The sequence below is a fragment of the Pungitius pungitius genome, chromosome 1 (genome assembly GCF_949316345.1).
Source record: "Pungitius pungitius chromosome 1, fPunPun2.1, whole genome shotgun sequence".
NCBI lineage: Eukaryota > Metazoa > Chordata > Actinopteri > Perciformes > Gasterosteidae > Pungitius > Pungitius pungitius.
Genome location: NC_084900.1, coordinates 35,307,219 through 35,326,899, shown reverse-complemented (window position 1 = coordinate 35,326,899; position 19,681 = coordinate 35,307,219). Strand labels below are relative to the sequence as shown.

General features: G+C 42.2%; 2 protein-coding genes and 1 long non-coding RNA gene across 5 annotated transcripts in view; 2 read left to right on the top strand and 1 right to left on the bottom strand.

The window, feature by feature from the left end:
• Positions 1 to 4,063: 4,063 nt before the first annotated feature.
• On the bottom strand, positions 4,064 to 4,864 carry LOC134132686 (uncharacterized). Its single transcript, XR_009956862.1, has 3 exons — positions 4,656 to 4,864; positions 4,432 to 4,548; positions 4,064 to 4,358 (listed from the first exon to the last, which is right to left on the bottom strand). It is a non-coding gene; the product is annotated as an uncharacterized LOC134132686 (long non-coding RNA).
• Positions 4,865 to 9,089: 4,225 nt separating this feature from the next.
• Positions 9,090 to 14,559, top strand: lrrc38a (leucine rich repeat containing 38a). The gene is made up of 2 exons (XM_037481130.2): positions 9,090 to 10,289; positions 12,852 to 14,559. Exons 1-2 carry the CDS (start codon positions 9,662 to 9,664, stop codon positions 13,097 to 13,099), a joined length of 876 nt encoding a protein of 291 aa, XP_037337027.1. The 5' UTR covers positions 9,090 to 9,661; the 3' UTR covers positions 13,100 to 14,559.
• Positions 14,560 to 16,893: 2,334 nt separating this feature from the next.
• Positions 16,894 to 19,681, top strand: part of vps13d (vacuolar protein sorting 13 homolog D) — a 35,243-nt gene continuing 32,455 nt past the window's right edge. For all 3 annotated transcript variants that reach the window (XM_037481098.2, XM_037481099.2, XM_037481097.2), the window contains exons 1-5: positions 16,894 to 17,036; positions 17,453 to 17,676; positions 17,879 to 17,956; positions 19,008 to 19,198; positions 19,486 to 19,554. In XM_037481098.2, coding sequence (XP_037336995.2) covers positions 17,580 to 17,676; positions 17,879 to 17,956; positions 19,008 to 19,198; positions 19,486 to 19,554 — 435 coding nt within the window. In that variant the 5' untranslated portion in view covers positions 16,894 to 17,036; positions 17,453 to 17,579. The remainder of the gene's footprint in view (positions 17,037 to 17,452; positions 17,677 to 17,878; positions 17,957 to 19,007; positions 19,199 to 19,485; positions 19,555 to 19,681) is intronic.

Genomic DNA, 19,681 nt, shown 5'->3' with positions numbered 1-19,681 from the left:
GCCGGGGGGGGGGGAAGTGCAAGAGAAAGGAAAAACAAAGCTGGCAGCTTATTTTACAATCTCACAGTAAAAAAAAAGCCTCCTGGAGGAGAAAAAAGGTTCCTTTGGATTCCTTGTCAAATGACTCGTAACGGAGTGAAATCTAAGTGGAGCTATGGTTAGAGCTGTTTGAATCCTCTAAATGCTAAGAAAAGGAGCTTCAGTGCTTTCATAGCTTTAGCGTAGGAACAACTGGACTATAGTTACATATCATTCGGCCGTTCAGGAGAAATAACAAGCCCGAGAAACGTAGATCATGTGACCGTTAGCATAACTCATTTATATTGCAACCTTGTTAATGAAGCAACACTTTGACTGTGGTTGTTGTACTCTGTCTGCATGACTCAGCACTGGAGCATGAAGACATCTAAGATGCGTAAGTTGGAGTTTTTTCCTTGACCACAGAGGTCAAGGTAAAGTGTTTAGGAGAAGAGGTCATTTTTTGGACTATTGGAATCCAGCCCTAGTGTCAGCCACGGCGGCTATTTGTCTGCATGTCAATAGACTTTGCTTTATTTTGTTGGACATGTTGTCGAGTCACCACTCCACCACCAATAGGCTGGAAATGTATCATCTTTTATCGCACTTTCACCACACGGAATCACAAGCTGGAAAAATTAAGAAATCAGGGGCCTAAAAACTGTGACTGTTTGATCCGAGCTTCCTCCGATTCACAGAGACGTCATTTGCTGCTGAGTTTGAAGAACTGAAAAAAGGTGGAATACATGTTTGAAAGTATTCTCGACGTTGAGTGGACTGTACAAGTTATTTCACCCTCTTTAGGCACACGCACTGTTGGTGAGCACTGGGTCAGACAAACTTCCAATGAAAAAAGTGCTCCCTCATCTATTTCACATTCCCACTTTAACTTTCATGTTCAATGAAAATTGTTTAGTCAGGTTTTTTCAATACTGGTCAACACTACTTTGTCATACTATGCGTTGCATTACTGTTGCAGTGGTTCTATATCTTTTAGAGATACACAGACGCTGTACATATGCCTGATCTGCACATTGACCGTTTTCAGCTGATTCAAACTGCCATCATTTGATGAGAAATCCACTGCTCTGTTTCCATTTCCTCTGCTTTTTAATTATTCAGAGCCTGTCTTACAAATGTACATATGCTCATGATGTCCTAGTGATCCGGATGGCAATATTTGTCTTCTCTCAATGTATAATAATACCTTCACACTAAACCATAAGGAGAGGGATAAAGGATCGACCTGTGTGAATGTGCCCCTCAGTGACAGTGCATTGGATCCGTATGTCTGTACTTTGCCTGTATGAATGTCTGCTAGAATCAACATGGGCTGCATTGGATCTCAAATCGCTAACAACATTTTCCAAAATAACTTCAAATAACTTTTAAAGAAATACATATTCTTTTTGGAAGAATCAATAAAACAAAATGAATACTGCTCAACTGAACTAACCATTGGGAAGACCTACTAGCTACGTGGCACTGTAAGACACATTCACTCATTCCCTCCACTTCACATCATTTCTAAATGTTTGTTTTTGTATTGTTTCAAATGACGATGTAAGTTTAAATCCAGCCACAGTTGCACCGCTAAAAGATGTGTTTCTGCGTGTGTGTGAAAGAGAGTGTGTGTGTGTGCTGCCCCATGTCTGAGCTGCACTGTGGCAGCTTCTCAGTACTCACATAGAGCTAAAATGGTTCTGGTTTGAAGCCCTCACAGCCGAACATTTAAAGGAATTAGGGGAAATGTGCTGAGTTTCTTTCTCTTTGGGAGTAAGTTATTCAGGTGGAAATCAACCTCTTTTCTGTCAATCAGAACAAGAGTAGTATATAGACTCGAGGCAGTTATTAAGACGTCATATCAATCCAATTGATGAATAACAGTTTAAACTATAGCTATAACAGCTGTCTGGTCCGTTTCTATATGTTTGACGCACTAATAATGGCCTCAAAAACTCTGAAGGCTGAACCTGGAAACCCAATGTGGCACCGCTGCAGACTGCACAGAGTCACTGTGTCTATTTATCTCACTGTCTGAAGGAAAGGGAACCAACTACAGCGCCCCCCAGTGGTGCAAAAGTAACACAGACTTCATTTAAGGGAAGTGTCAAGCTAAACAACTGAATTCAATGCAAAATGTTGGCTTTGTTGTTTTATAGGCTGAAGTCTCAGGATCTAATATTTTATCTCTATGGAGGAGCTGTTCCCTTTGCACTGTACAATCTTCCTTTTTGCTAGACTTGCGGTGAACCTGGAAACATTGCACTCTGTGTAGACATTTAGGGTCCTAAATGTATTACCTGGACTCTTTTTGGTCCAAAGCACAGGCCACTAGGGTCAATGTGAGATTCCAGAGGTGGACCCCACTGCCAAACACGCCTCCTCTCAGCCCTTACCACTGTGATCCCACCTTGACTTTGGTTTTTCTATTTCATGCTTTTCTGTATAAATGTATATTTGATGGTATACCTGTGAATGATGTATCAGTTTGACCTATTTGTAATACTGTTATTGGTTTATTTTGTATCAAACAAGAAAATGAAAAGTAATGAAATAAAAGAAAACAAAACAAATTGTGTGTCTTCAATAACAAACAAAAACAATGGTGACATACAGTACGCAGCATCTTGCATTCTATACTGCAGAGCTTCTTTACACATGTGCAATTCAAAAACATCTGGAGATAAAATGTCACTGACTTCAGAGTCACCGAGTGGTTTCAACCTGTCATACAAGCATTCGAAAGTTATGGAATTTGAGGATCACTGTCCTTTTGGAACACTACTCAATATTTATTTTTGTCCTTCAATTGATATACTTTTATACCAAATACTAAAATTGATTTATTGTTAATGTTGGTCCTTCATTTCCCCCGCCTGCACTCCTGAGTTAGCTGGCTCATTTTCAGGATGAGATGACGTAAACCAGGCTTTCAGTTCCCTGAAGCAGGTTTGGCTGAATCACCATAGCAACACATCGAGGGGCAGGTTCATTTGAGCTGCTGGATTAGTTCACCACTCTCTTCCTCATTGATGAAGGAGCGATATCAGTTAGATTAACGTTTTACAGGGACACAGTTCTCAAAGCTCATTGGATGATGATGCATCCATGAAGCCTCCTGCCAGCAGGCACATTTAAGAAAACATAATCTGATTGATTAAAGTATTGAGGCACTTACATTGAGCCTATACATTTTACCAATATGTAGACCTCGCAGGAGGGTGGTGTCAGTTTTATCCATGATTATATAATTCATAATTCATTTTATTTTGTATACCACAATATCGAGGGCTCTACAGTCTCTACACGTGTGACATCCTCTGTCCAGAAACCTTCACATCGACACAGAAAAAACTCTCCAAACAATGAAAAAGCATTCGATGGGGAGAAACCTGAGGAGGATCCTCCCCCAGGATGAACAGACTGAAAGAGATGGTCCATCCATTTGATCTTTTACTGTAGCCTATATTTCCCAGTTTGAGGTCCTAAATTATATCGTTGTTGTCTTCACTGAAGAGTCTGTCAAAGGTACTTCATTGTAGTACAGTCTGTTTGTCAGTTAGGCCGAGTCCTAGTTGCTGCTCAATGCACACTAGAGGGTGCTCCAAACACTTTATAAAAAATATTTTATTTAACAAAATAGTAAAACTGTCATGAGCAGAGGCATTAATCTCCCAAACAAATTAAAAGAGATCGAGCGTAACCCAAAGATCTCCAATAGACTGTCAACTGAAATACAAACCTGAGTCACTGACTAGTCGGCATCTCTTTCCTCAAAAGAGACGTAGCAGCATGGTCGGTGGAAAAATCTAATAATATATATATATATATATATAGTGCTGACCTTATGAGATACATAAACATTTCATGACATACCTTGTCATATCCCTGCATCTACTCAAGTCGTCTTGAGTTTCACCTTATGGATCAAGGTAAACCGTCCAGTTTTCCTTTGGATAAATCACCTTCACAATATATTAAGCAATGTAATTAAGCTCACATTCAAATCATGCTAGATTACAACAGAAAAATGTGTGGAATATCTTTATTGTTCTTGATGGTATTGCAACTATTCTCACCACAAGTGTCCAGTGGCGTTTGTGGCAAACCGGTCCTATGACTATATCAAAGGCCAACGGGTCCAGCTGAAAACAGACACACATTATGAATAAAATGCCGCTTGTATCTTTAAGGATGTCTAAACAGATTAAAAAGATGACCTTTTTTAATCCCTTGTAACATCCTTGCCACATGGACGTCATTTGGAAGGAGTCTAGATAATGCACTTTCAATTTTGTTTCTTGCCGCTGGATGTTGTGAATGTATGCATTCAAAACCTGGAGTATTTAGTGAAAGGTGTTAAATATAGTTGGCAAAAATAATAAGAGTAAACTTGTTTACTGTCTGTACCTCGCTCTCGATTTCCCTTCCGGGGGCCAGGTTCTGCAGGTCCGTGGCAAATATCTTATAAGGCCCCACTTTGCTCCAGCACACCTTGGCGTTTACCCGCCCAGATTTCAGCCATGACTGAAAGCAGGAGACAGTTGGTTAACAGTGAGGAATTTATGATTAAATGCAGTGTCGCTTCAAAAAGGCCGGTGAAGTCATTACATCAAAATGATATCTATACTTACGTTCCTCTGGGGATGGGAGAGTGAAGGTCAAGGAGACAGGTTGGGGAGTTGTTTGCTGGTCAGGAACTACAACACTCAGCGGGCTGGACTGCAGAGGTGGAGGAGATTTACAAGCTGCTGCCATCCATTTGCCAGGAATTCGACCTTCGGGTTCCACGTATCCCCCTTTTCCAACGTTCTTTTCTGCACCCGCTCGCGGCCTTTTGCCAGGTTTGGAGCCACCTTTGCATACAGATCCTTCTGGTTTGTGATGTGGCTGCTAACTGCTTCATTGCTTGTGAGAGCAACAAGATGGTCCTCAGATACCTTTTACATTGGAGCAGACAAATTTAAAAAAGTCCAAATTAGGCAGAGAAATGTATATAGTACCAAGCAACTTAACTGTAGGAAATTGACATCATACCTGCCACTCGACTGGTATTTCGATTCCCTCCCATACATAAGGAAATATGGGGAGTACTTTGTGGTCAGCTGTTTTTTGGTTCTTAGGCCAAACACTGTGGACTTAACATACTGCTCCCAGTCACTTGGATGATCTTTTACCATTTTTTTCCAAAACTCTGAAAGAGGAAATAATGATAATATAAAAATAATGATGACAATAAAAAGTCAGGCTCCATGTAGATGAACAGTGGTTTTGTTGGAATAATTTTATACCCTTGAATTGTGCCATTGAGCTTTTCGACCAAGCCATTAGTTTGCGGGTGGTAGGGAGCGCAGAGGCTTCTCAATGCCAAGTTTCTGGCACAACTCCATATTCATCTAGAAAATGCACAAGAGGCCAACTTATTTTGAACACCATAATTCTTTTTCCATTGTTAATGTGACCACGAATAAATTAATATTACTTGCCTCAAAAATTAAACTTACTTTGTTCACAAATTCTGTTCCCCAGTCGGTGAGGATGCGATTTGGGGCACCATATTTATAGAAAAAATTCATTATAAGGGCGGATATTTCGTCTGCTCCCTTCGTTTTCGGGTTTACGGGTAGACCTCAAGCCACTTTGTGAAATAGTCGACCATGACGCAAATGTATTGAAACCCATTTTTGGTTCCTTTGAGCTTTCCGCCCAAGTCCATCCCAACCAATTCAAATGGCTCGGTCACCTTAAAAAGCAAACCACAACTTAACACACTGATGCTTCCATTCAACAGATTACATTTACTAAGTATTCACTTCTATGGGTTGGTAAAGCATTTTCTCTTTTATATATGTCCTCTTCTTTTGGCAGGCATCACACTGGGCGATCTAAAAAAAATGGGACAATTGAAAAACACTGATATTGAATGTTTAGATATTACCACAGACTCCCCAGAAATAGCAAGTGACACCCACCCATTTCTGGATGTCGGCCTTCATGCCAGGCCAGTAGTATCGCTGAAGAATTGCGTCCATCGTCTTGTCAACCCCACGGTGAGCTCCAATGTCACTGTCGTGAAACTCAACGAAAATGGCATTGGCTTCTTGTGGCGTCAACACAACCTTGGCAAGATGATGCCGCTGCGCGTCTTGTTTTCTGCGGCACTCATTATATAGTTCACCGTCTATGAATCAAACATTCGAAGTGACAATTGAATATTCAGTTTGGAAAAGATACAACGCTTGTGTTATTAAACTTGGTTTTACATTTCATTTAGCGCTTACTTTTATCCATAGAAACTTACAATAAGGGCATTCAACCCAAAGGGAACAGACCCAGAACAAAGTTAGGAAAGTACAATTCCATCAAGAAAGCCAATGTATCTGCTGCTGTCGGGTAAACACAAACACGCACGCGTAGGGAAACCAGTAGGTGTAAAAACCAGTAGGGGTGTAAGAACGGGGAAACACAAGCGATCTCGGCGTCACTCGTGAAAATGGCGCTTAACGTTAAGCTACAGTTGTTAGCTAGCTAGCTAATTGAAGTAACATTAGCTCGCTACGTTAATGATACCACAATGTTTTGGACGTGTTTCTATTCTCTTATTCTAACATACCAGTAGATTTATAATTGAAATGTATCAACCACACCCACATTTTGACTTAGTACAATACTTCTATACTGAATATACACGGACATTAAACTTGCTAGGCTAACGCTAATGTTAATTGTGTTAGCCACTTTCACCCGGGAACTTCGACTTTGGATTAACGTTACCTTGGACAGGGGTTCTTGTGCTTGCGGTTCCCACTTTGGCAGCTCTAGGTGGTGTTTGGTTGTAGGTGGTGGTGGTGGTGGTTTCCATCCCATCGAGGCGGTTGGCAGCCGCTCTCAATAAGTCTGAGACACTTTTCTCAGACATTGTACTTTATCTGCTACTACAACCATAGACAGTAGCTATTACTAACCTAGCCTATTTCTAGCCCTTTCACTGCCAGCCTTTTTTTGCACACGGCTGAATGTGAGAGATAGCCACGCCCCCTGATTTGCATATAAGAACGTGAAATATAGTGGCATTATGAAATAAAAGTCTCTTGAAATAAATAAAAGTACCATTTTAAAATAAAAGTGCCATTATGAAATAAAAGTACCATGAAATAAATAAAAGTGCCATTATGAAATAAAAGTCTCTTGAAATAAATAAAAGTGCCATTTTAAAATAAAAGTGCCATTATGAAATAAAAGTACCATGAAATAAATAAAAGTGCCATTATGAAATAAAAGTCTCTTGAAATAAATAAAAGTACCATGAAATGATTACATTTATTTAATATTTTTGTATTTATTGCCTCATTTATTTATTTCACGATGTATTTCAAATGCATATTTCATGTATTTATGTATTTATTCATTTACGTTGAATACAAAGACAACACTGATTACAAAAGGAATTTGAGAGCATGAATTGAAAGGTGGTAAAATTCATTCAAACATGCTGCTTGTGACCAGACCAACCACCACAATCAAGGAACACAGAAATGAATAGAAGCAAAATTAATAAACGCTCCTACAATTAGCAGACATCGTGTCTGGTAGGTGTAAGGAGCACTGCTGCACAATATAGATGACAGAAGATACAGGGGATTATGTCTCCATCTGCCTGGAGGACAGAGTATGGCAAATCCTCATGAAGTCCAGCATGACGAGCGAGATGGCTGACCATTGTGGAGGTAATAAAGCACCAGTTTGGTCAACATATTCATGTCGATGAAACAGATCAGAAAACTGTTTGCAAGAAGAGACAGAGAGTGGGTGCCTGTGCTGCTGCACGCTTCATACCAACATAGTCACCATTTTACAATACACCTAAATGCCAACAAAAACAGCTGTGCTCCAGAGGTGTTGCCTTAGCCAGACTACAGAATGAGTCGTTGTCACTAAACTGGCTTAAGTCCAAATCAGCTTGGTGCAGTGCAACCACGCTCCCTGCCTCTCCTGTCACTTGGTGTGACCTACTTTTCTCTGTTATGATAGAGATCACAGCGGGAGCACTTTTTTTAAAGCAAACACTCTTTGGTAGAGTAAGACTCTCAGACAGCGGTGCCCAATAGATAGATTGCGGTTGACTGGTTAATCGCCTGCCATTGAAAAAATGCATGGCATATATTTAATATGTAGACTCAGTGTACATATTCATAAATAAATGGAATATGTATATGTATCTATGAATAGATATTTAGCATTTTTAATGTAGGCAAATGGCATAGGCAATGACTTGGTCATATATAAACATGCAAGGCTTAAAAAGGGTGGACACTCCTGCTCTATGGAGCAGAAATTGAAATTAGTGATCCGTGGATTCTATACTAATGTCTCAGGTCAAATGCCTGGAAAAAGCTGATGTGATTCATTCAAAGATGTACATGTTTCATGGTAATTAACTGAACACCAGTGTACGTAATGCTTCAGGTTTATATATGCAAAGAAGTGTGGCAGAAAATTGTGAGGTAGAAAGTGATTTTAGTAATTGTACATGTATCTGTGTGCAGTGGATCTCGACTGGTCGGGATCCGGGACGCACCATCACCACTTCATCACAACCTGTGACCCACAGGAAATGGGACCCACCAGTTGAGAACGACTGATCTAGTGAATCTATAAAGATTGAGTTGTGCTTTTAGCTCATATTGGCTTACTGTGAATGAACAGTTTTAAGTAGAGGAAGGATTAACAGGTATGCAAATTATACTTAATACTTCATTTCATATTTTTACTGAGCTGAAATGAGGGCAATAATGTGGTATTTCACCAGTTACTAATCAACCTGCAAGAAGCTCCAACGCATTGCAAAGGCCCATTTCCCCGCTGTGTCTGCCCACTCTGCCACTGGCAGATACTTTAGATGGTTATAATGGTGACGGGACCTTTTCTCCATTCCCATCCAGCAGGTGAAGCCAACGCGAGAGAAAGATAAAAGGGGACTGAGGGAGAAAGCGAGGGGGGGGGGGGCGGAGAAGGAAGGGCGGGTGGCGGTGATTCCAAGAGAGCGCGTCACATGTGAGTCACGGATGGCGATGGACTCCTCGTCGGGGCTGCGTAGAAGAAGGGTTTCAGTCGCCGTGGTTCTGCTCCACTGGGCCGGCGGATGACAGCAGCTGCTTTCACGCTAATGAGGGTCTGATTCTGCCACACAGACACAAACATGTCACATGGCTTACCCCTCCAACCCCGCCCCCCTCGCCTCCGGGTCGTTAGTCTCTCTTTACCTCAGCGTTAATCCCCCCCCTACCTCTCCCCCACCCTCCCTGCTCTCTTGCACACTCTCTCTCTTTTGCTCCTCCCCCCTCTTCCCTCAAAGCCGGCAGGCTGCCATTTGATCCAGACGGCTCCTTCCATGATCCCTGGAATACAACGCGCCCTCGCTGCTCCATGGCGTTTTGGCTTGTTCCCGCTTTGCAGGGCAGAGAGCAGGGAAGGATGCCAGCACCACACTGAACACCATCAACATCGCCTGGCCTTTCCTTCCCTTCCCCTCCTGTGATCTGAGCCTGTCGTTCTCTCCGTGTACCTGACCTCTCTTCTCACCCCTTGTCGACAGCCCCTCACCCCCCATCTCCTATTTAATGCTGCTGCCCCCTCGACAATGATACCATGCGTTAACTGGCTGCAGCCTTTCCTTGTCTTCATCTCCTCAACCTTGCTAGCGGGAGGCCACATCTGCCCATCCAGCTGTTTGTGTCCGGACCACCACACTGTGGACTGCACCAGCCAAGGTCTAACCACGGTCCCGGACTTTATCCCTCTGGACGTTCGCCGTCTCCTGCTCTCCAACAACTGGATCCCCTGGATCCCCTCAGACTTCCTGGTCTTTTACAGCGATCTGGTATACTTGGACATCAGGAATAATTCCCTCTCTCAGTTGGAGCCAGGGACCCTAAGCACCTCTTCCAAATTGGTCTTTTTGGACCTGGGCAGCAACAACCTGACAGAAATCTCCTCAGGAACATTTGGGGAGTCAAGCAATCTGATCAAACTTCGATTGGGGAACAACCCCTACCTAAACATGGTGGACAGGGATGCTTTCACAGGGCTGACGTCTTTGAGGGAGCTGGAGATGGAGAGGAATGGTCTAACGGCACTGGACGTCACGGTCCTTGAATCTTTGCCCTCCCTGCGGATGCTGCGTCTGGAGGGCAACCCTTGGCTCTGCAACTGCCACTTTGCAAAACTGTTTGCGTGGCTGACAGAGAACCAACACAAGCTCCCACAGGGTAAGACAAAAAGTTCATCACAGCACTGACTCACAGGAAATCCCACTACGCGCCGGCATTTAATAATCATCTTTGATCGATCCGTAGCAATGGCAGACACATTTGATTATTCCAGTCACATGTTAATCTTCCTCATCAAGGCAAAAACCAAAAGAGGAAGTGCTGTTGTTTCCGGACGGATAAACATAGTCAACCTTTCACCAGTAAGCAAGTCACCGTGTTCATCACAGCCTCACTGACTTCTCTTCCGTCTCATGTTTGGAACAATTTGACTTACACGGCTAATTGCAAAGAGAAAATGTGCAGAACCTTGAGCGCCCCAAATGCTGATCCACAGGACTATTGTACCTACTTCATCATAGATTTAATAAAGTACTCCTGCAAATTTTGAGGGGCCACTTAAAACAAATTAAGGAGAAGATGTATTGTTTTATTTTATATATATTATTTTTTTTGGACTTCATCTTGTATGTAATAAGAAATAGTCAAAACACCAGCAGAAATACATGCATTGTTATATTATATTCATATATATTCCTTTTTTAACATCTTTAACAACGTCTTGCAATGCTAACAAAGTAAAAAAGTACTGTTAACCGGATACTTTGTTCATTGCTTTGACCCCAGTTTCTCATTCTTTTTCATAACTCTCAACAATGCCATGTCATTTGAAATGATTGCTGGTAGCCTCACACACAGAAAAACACACACTAACCAATTTCACATTATTCAATTGAATAATGGAATGCAGAAAGATGATGTCATCCAACCTTTGCTACACGGTGGTCATAACAGAGAGGAGCCTTTTCAAAATACTCTGCTTCATTCAACTTTGGATTAATAGAGACTGCTTGAATGACTGGTAAGTTATTTTCAGCTATTGGATAGAGAAAAATGTTGAAACATTTTTTCTATTATTTTCCATTTGCCAAGTAATTAGAAGAAACTACAAAACAAATATTTAGTAAATGTGTTTAGTTACTTTAAAGCCTTTGGTAGGACTTAAATTAACATTCGTAATCCAAACTGTACAATACGCAAGTTACCATATTATAACGTAGTGTAGGTGAGTCGCTGTACAAACCAACATACGCACACACACACACACACACACACACACACACACACTGGTTGTTGTCTTGCAGTCACTTTGCATCTGTTGTCATGGCTACATTCTTGTTCTTGTGTGTTCCTTGGATATATGTTAGTGATTGTATTTTTTGACTCATATTAATGTCTGTGAATTTGTAATCCTTTTTGTGATTGATTTGTGTGTGTGTGTGTGTGTGTGTGTGTGTGGGTGTGTGTGTGTGTGAGCATGCATCTGGATGCCTGTGACTAAAATATCACCAAGTGATGAGGTTACTGAGTCCCTTTTCATGTGGAAAACCCCTTCTGGTCCCACACTGACTCACACATAGATAAACACACACCCATGTATATATATATATATATATATATATATATATATATATATACACACTTGACAATGATGTCTAATGACTCCTTGGTGCAGCAGTGCTACAGAGGAATCAAGATGAGATGGAAGTGCAATACACAGAATATTTCCAATGTTACAGCACATCGGAACCAAAAAGAAAAGCTTCATTCATTCAAAATTGCTGAGAGAAGCTAAAATACACAAAAGAGTCGGTTTCGACATTTAGCATTTAGGCTAAAAATAGCCATGTAATAAAACAATTATTGAGGTTCAGGTTGGGAGCAGGTAGACAGTTCGGATCAGGCCGCATGTGCTGCCATGAGCCCCCCCCTGTCCTACCTGCAGGGACTGAATTCATCCTCCTTGTTCCGGACACAGGGGGGCTGTGCCACCAAAGTCACCGGTTTGATCCCTGGCTCTGCTGCTAGTCAGCGTGCCACGTGTCCTTAGACACTTCAGCTCAGCTGGGACTCTGGTGTGTGGATGGCAGTTACTGATGGCCACGTGTCACTGTGTCAGTGGCTCTTTTGTTAACGTTATTTGTTTTAATTAATAGAATAGTTTGTGAAAGTGTGCATATGTGTGTGTGTGTCTACGTGTGTGTGTGTGTGTGTGTGTGTGTGTGTGTGTGTGTGTGTGTGTGTGTGTGTGTGTGTGTGTGTGTGTGTGTGTGTGTGTGTGTGTGTGTGTGTGTGTGTGTGTGTGTGTGTGTGGGAGTAGGTAGACGGAGGAGTGGGATTGTTACACACCTTACGTGAGTGAAGAGAAAACACAACCACAACATTGTATAAGGTGTTTTGGCTGAAATGTAAAGGCAGATTGTATACAACATATTAACTATATAGTATATTTATTAATTAATGCCAAAAAGACTTTGTGCAAACTTACCTCAACTTTTGAAAACAAAACCTCATCTCACAGCTCCTCGTGGTCCCCCATTGAATGTGGGAGATGACTTTGTATTAGGGCCAATAATTCTTCCTTCTACCTGAACATTGTCACAATGGCAGGGGCCATGAACGGAGTTGCAGTTATGCGCTTTAAACACAGTTCTATTGCTCTTTTCAGTGCTAACGGCCCTCTTTAAAGCAGTGCTTAACTTGATGATGCCTCTCTTCCAGGTATGGGGGCGATAGAGTGCTCCCTGCCTCTGGATGGGCGTCGTGTGCCCCTAAGTCTACTCTCTGAAGACAGCTTCCAGGAGTGCCGGGGCGCCCTCACCCTGACCGACTACTTGATTGTCATCTTCTCCGGCATCTCGGTCTCAGTGGCAGCCATCGTGGCCAGCTTCTTCCTCGCTTCCACAGTCCACTGCTTCCAGCGCCTCAGCAAAGGCAGCAAAGGAGATGAGGAAGAGGGCATTGACTGATGAAGGAACAGAAAGAGGGAATTAGGTGATCAAACAAAAGGGTTTCTTACTAAACTCTTGCTCACAACTCAACAAAACCTGAGCGCAAGGAAGATTGTTGTGACGCGAGGTGGTAACGGCATTTAAGGAAAATGCCACATGGAGAAGTTCTTCCCTTCAAAACAAAGACCACACTTGATGTATGGTGAGAATCAGGGAATGTGTTCTGTTGCTTGCTGTGCTGTGTGTGAGGCGCTGTGCAGTGCAATGAGCTGTAGCATTATCAAAATATGCCAATCCTGAAAAATATGTATGCAGTCCTACTCATTGAGTCAGACATTAGTAAATGTATTCTAGATGGAGGTGAGGGGACAAATGTCACTGCACAATGGAAGGGAAATACAAGCTGTGTCCGATCAGATCTGTACAGTTATTTGTTGGGGTTACAATGTGGTGACATTAAGAAAAGGTCTGCCAGTAGAAGATGACCAATAAACAACCACCCTGACTCATATCAGGATCAGACTACTCATTTGAGATTGTCCCCCAAAAATAGCTTTTGATAGTTACTTTAGATGTTCACACCCTACGCAGGATAAAAAGGCAATGGACAAATTAATTAGTCAAATAAATCAAAGTCAGAGCCCACTAAGTTGTGCTTGGAAATGAATTGCAGAAAAGAGCTCACCGAGTGGGCTGCAAAGACATGGTCGTATGGAAGTAAGTCTGTGTCATCGGGTTTTGAAAGAAAAAGGTAATAATTGGACATGGTTACAATCCGGTCACCATGCTGCCCACAAGCCCAAGTTGTATTGGGTGCTCGCTCCTTTTGCTTGACGCACGCTGCTGATCTTGAATCTAGAATCGATTGCTTTTCCTTGAGGTCCCGCATGTTGTGGTTGAATTTTTTGAAGTTGAATATTTTAACGTTGAATTATTTGTGGATGGATTTTTTGCAGCATCATTTTTGCATCACCTTTTACTTTCAAAACCCGATGACACAGATTTACTCCATATGGTCCTGTTGAATTCTGCAGGTTGTGCCTCTACTGAGAAGGTCCACTGGTGCAGCCCGTCAGTCAGTGCCTTGCTAAACAGCATGAAAGACTTGAAAGACCAGTTGTGGGAATTGGAAAATGTGCTCTCTGATGTATTTACAACACTTATTTTTTTACTGTAAATGTTTTTTTATTATTTTATTTCAGATACTGAAACAAAAGCTTAATATATTATTGAATATTAATTGTATGTTATAGTACGAATGTCTGACTTGTGTCCATTTTTCAGAATTTACCAATGCACTTACATTTGTTTTATCAACTGGTTACCTATTGTAGATTGAATAAATCAGTCTAAAATCATGCAGCAATTTTATGTCTTTAAAATCAGTTTGAGGAAAAAGTTGTTAGCCCTGGCTAAAATAAAATAATTTTGCAGTGCGCTTGTATTGTGAATTTATTCCATGGCTTTGCGTGTGGACGGATCACACCATCACAAATAAAAGATTGAAATCATAAGCAAAATTTATATTATTGTCAAATTGTGTGATAAAGGTGTGCTGTGAACCATCTCATCATGCATTGTGGCCAAAGATCATTCACTAATGTTAATGGTGTCATTTTGCACTACAATACTGTATACTCCATGCTGTTTATAATCCCTCTATCCATCCTTCCATCCATTCTACAAGCCACTGATGCATCATACAGGGTCACGGGGGGGTGGAGTCAGTCCCATCCAACATCGGGCAGGTACAACCTGGATTGGTTGGGGCTCACACAGAGACAAACAACCAATCACACAACTAGCAGTCACCGATGGACCTAATCCCTACAGCATGCTTTGGACTGTGGGGGGGGAGCCGGAGTACCTGGAGGCGACTAGGTGAAGTCAACCACCACCCCACCATCCACTTGTTGGTGCATTCTGTGCGATCTGTAGCTTAGGGTTAGGTAGACCAGAAAGTAGAGCATGAAACGATGAAGATAAACCCTTTGCTTTCTTCCTTGTTCCTCCTCTGTAACGTGACGTCTAAACCGTCTCTCCTCCCTCCTCCTCTGACTCCTGTCCTTTTCTCTCCTTCAAGGCACCTCCCGTCAGGTCAATCAGCATCACTCTTTCCTTGGGCCCGGCTGCCTCGCTGACTGGGCAAGTTGTAGTTTTCCACCCCTGCTGCCCTGATGGGTTCTAGTCCCTGGTGCCTCACATTGAGGACCAGACCTCTGAAGACGTCACAGCTTACTCATCGTTTCCTTCATTCGGCAAACACAGTTGTTAAGTCACACAAACTTGTTTTAGTTAAATTGCTAACAAAAGTTGCCAATTTTAAGTTGTGATAACTTCACAAAATTACGTAAATACAAATATAATATAAGTCAACTTAACAAGTGGATTAAGTAAACATAACATGTGATGTAGGTGGATTTGCTTTTTCAAGGCAATCTGATTCCTAGATTTGAGTAAATAGCAAGTATCAACTTCCTGAATTCCTAATTGAAGAATATAATGTTCACTAACTCATTGAAGGACATGCAAAACATTGGAATATGCAAAATCTCTCTTATTTGTTGATCGATCAAGATCTACTTATTTTTGTTGTTTACATTTTTAATTATTATTTAGCTGTAGCAGAAAATGGTCCGTTAATGGCAACATTAAGATTGTTTTTTTGTTCTGTTCTTTTGAGAGAAAATAACCATAAAAACATTCCTGAATGAGGACAGGTGACATTTCTGAGCCTCTGGAACTAAAGGTACAGTTCAGCCCTTCTGTTCAGAGAGGCCTCTCGGCAGCCCCCTCAGCCCCCCTCCTCCGAGTCCACTTCATTTAACATCACACAGAGCACCCTGTCTACGGGAGGCTGCCCTTCAACGAGCAGTTCTTCTTTATTTCCTTCAGACAGAAGTTGGTTTGAAGATTACACATTGTTTTTCAAAAATTGGACTAAATTACTTAATTACACTGTGTTGATACAGCAGAGTTGATGTTGATGTTTTGTGATGGACAGAGTAAGGTGTTACACCATTGGTACTCTCCATCTTGATGACCTACAAGATGCCCTGGGGTATTTATTTTTCATCTTTTTTAACCTGTAACTTCTCAGAAATAAGCAAGTATCGAGAAATCCTCCTCTACCTTATAATTTGATATAACTGCACATTGTTCTGGGAACATATTGATCTCAGAGCTAGATAGGCCATAATAGGGGACACATATGGGGGACACATATCGGGGACACATATGGGGGACACATATGGGGGACACATGCACGCGACTTTTTCAGAATTGGAGGGGGTACCGCCCCTCTGTTATAATCTTATATTATCTGTTATAATGTTATAATGTTTTAATGATGTATCACATGGTGCAGAAGCTATGAGCTGATGAACTCCAGCGGGCCTCGGTGCACAGCGCCCCCCTGCGGAGGCAACGACAACATGTGACCCACTTCCACCTGCAGGAAGTGCGCATGCCGTGTTCTTCATCTCAGGCTTTTCTCCTTGTCTGGACTATGAGTATATTTAGATCATTCAGATAGCGTTGTCATAACTCAAATTAAATACGTCAGACTTATATTCTCACCAATGCAAAAAATCAGAATCCAACCAGAGTTTTATATATAACGTTTGCCTGTGTAATTGCAAAAGATTCAATTGTTTTCATCCAACGTGAGGTTCACCTATTTCTACCATTATACAGAATTTGATAAAAGAGAAAAACACAATTTAAAGCGAAATACCCATTTCACATCCAGTTTGTGTTAATGCCACATGAGAAGAACGGTTTGTTTTGGTCACGTGATCGGAAGTGTGTGCTGCGTGTCGGACGTTCATCGCTATTAGGAAGTGAGTCTATTTACAACATTACAACAAGTCCGGAGCGTCGAAATATACAACAATACAACAACGACGTATTATTTGTTGGAGGATTCCGAGTGTTTCCCATGAAAAGGCACCAGGTTGGTTTCGTCTTTGAGTCTCTTCGTGCTCGCGAGTGTCGTTCCTCAACCTTCGCGGGCTAGTTTGAGCTAAGTGGCTAACTCTGGCTAAAGAGCACAACCTTTAACGGTAAATAACTTGCATCCGATGTCCTTTTCAATGTTGGTCACTGTCGGGTTGGCTGTGTTGGTGTCCGTGTACCCGTCGTGAGCCCCTGTCCTTTGACGGGCTCGTTGGGCGTCCATGGACTCTGAGCCGGCTGAAAGTGCCCATGCTGCTTTGATGCTAACTTTAGTCGAGTTAGGGTCACGTTAAGCTCCTGTCCCTCAGCCAGTCAGCGATAAGCCATCGGCTGTGATTAGACACCGTCGGGCCTCCGGTTCCAGGCTGTCACCGCTTTGCTGTCTGCTCACTAGACGTCACTGTACCCCTGCAGAGTAACAGGAACCGTCCGATGTCTGTCACACGGTGACCACCTCACGCGCGAGGGCTTCAAACGAGACGTCAGAGTGACCCCCCCCCCCCCCCCTTGGAGAAGCTCGGGTCCGCTCTGAGCCACCGGGATGTTGGAGGGCCTCGTTGCCTGGGTGCTAAATACATACCTGGGGAAGTATGTCAGCAACCTGAACACAGATCAGCTCTCCATTGCCCTGCTGAAAGGTAAACGTGCACATCCATCCTCCTGCTCAGGGGCTATACACTTAACATCCGCTCCTTCGTCCTCGTCAGTGTGGACATCAGTTTGCACAGGTGGAGTAATCGATCAAAGTTCAAAGGAATACTGATAATGTCACTGTTGTAAGCAATTGAAATGAACAACAGCTATTGGGAAAGTCAGTCCAAACATCCTGTTGCTCCTCAGGCGCAGTGGAGCTGGAGAACCTCCCTCTGAGGAAAGATGCCCTCCGAGAGTTTGACCTGCCATTTGAGGTCAAAGCAGGTGAGCGATCACCTCACAAAGTGACACACAACTAACAAAAACCATACCAAACTAAGTAGGGGCTTCTCTCAACAGCATGGCTGTGTCTGAATGCCTGTGTAGGACCGATCTGCTTAAGTTTGGGTTATTTGGGGAGCTGATAGATTTCATTGATGAGCTAAAACTTAACTGACGTGGTAGAAATAATTAAACAAGAACTGATGAAGAAAGTAGACTAGGCTCAAGATTAAACATGACAGTTTAGTCTTATTTGATAACCACTAATAAGTGAAACATATATATTGTATAGGGGGCCCTATAGCTAAGCCCTGTGTCCTTAATAGGTAGGGGCCGTGATGTCAAATGGACACCACACCACACACATTATTATATTGTCATTATTTAACCCAGCTCCACCTTTTCACTTTTCTACAACCAGCAGCTTGTTTCTTTTCAAAAAGATTGCCAAAATGTTTGGTGTATAATGACTAAAATCTAACAGATTAATAATACATTTAAATAATAAGGCAACATGACTGGAAGGTGTTGTTCAACCACGAGTCTCTACTTGGGGAGGAGGAACATCTGTTTGCCTCAAATGTATCACCCTGTGTGAAATGAATCCATAATATGTGAGCTTCACTTTTTGCATTGAATTACCAAATTAAGTTTTCGATGATCATGGTACTATAATGACAATATAAGTTGATATGTGATTGACATATCCTATTCAAAATGATTTAACCCCTTTGCAAGTTAGGTTTAAAGGCACAATGTAATAACGTTTCATCTAATCAATAACTAATTGAAACATGTTTTGATCCTAAATATAATGTAACCTTAATGTTGTAGCAGTCATCCCTGGACTGCAGGTTGAACATTCTGAAATGCGCTTTTCTTTCAAACCCCAAGCCCTTAAGGGTTGGCCATGGTCGAACAGGCGCCTTTCAATCAGCTGATTTAGCTGTTGCCAAGCAGCAGCCGATCAGAAGAGCAAACGCCCTCTTACTTACATCTGATTGGCACCTTGTTTCCTGTTGTGTGATCTGTGCTTCAAATTGTGTGTCTCCAGGGTTCATTGGTAAGATTACTCTGCAGATCCCTTTCTACCGGCCTCACAGCGACCCATGGGTCATCTCTATGTCCCAGCTGAACCTCATCATCGGCCCCGCCCATCAGCAGGAATATGACGAAGAGCAGGAGAGAGCGGAGGAGAGGGAACGCAAAATACGCCTACTCAAGGCTCTCGAAGACAAATTCAGAGTAGGTGGATAACCACTGTGCACCACAGGAGCTAAACTCTTTGAAGGCTCCTGAGATGTCATTGCTGGGGTGTTCTGGTAGCAACAGAACATCTTGTCATAAAAGTCCATTTGAATCATTTAATGGAATTCTGGTTGTGTCTCTGAAGTTCTCTGTGGTTGTTGCTTGTGTGTGTGTACTGTCAGTATTTTGTCCTCTTTTTGACTTTTCTCTGTGAGCCGTGCTACGTAAATGAATATGTAAATAATATGCCTGTACTTGTGATTGTGTACGTTTGTCTCCTGCAGAGTGAGTGTGAACAGAAGGGAGAGTCCTACTGGTACTCGGTGGTCACTAGGATTGTGGAGAACATTGAGGTAAGCATCCTACTTTTATTTTCAGAAATGGATGCAAACACAGGCTTATTTCATTTCCATGCAGGGGCCCATAGAAAGCTTCCCACTGTCCACTAAGGGATCTCTATGTAAGTGATGGATAATTCCT

Coding starts and splice junctions, on each gene's coding strand:
- lrrc38a (XM_037481130.2), top strand. CDS start 9,662: ATGATACCATGCGTTAACTGGCTGCAGCCTTTCCTTGTCTTCATCTCC. Junction 10,290..12,851: donor CCAACACAAGCTCCCACAGG/GTAAGACAAAAA, acceptor CCTCTCTTCCAG/GTATGGGGGCGATAGAGTGC.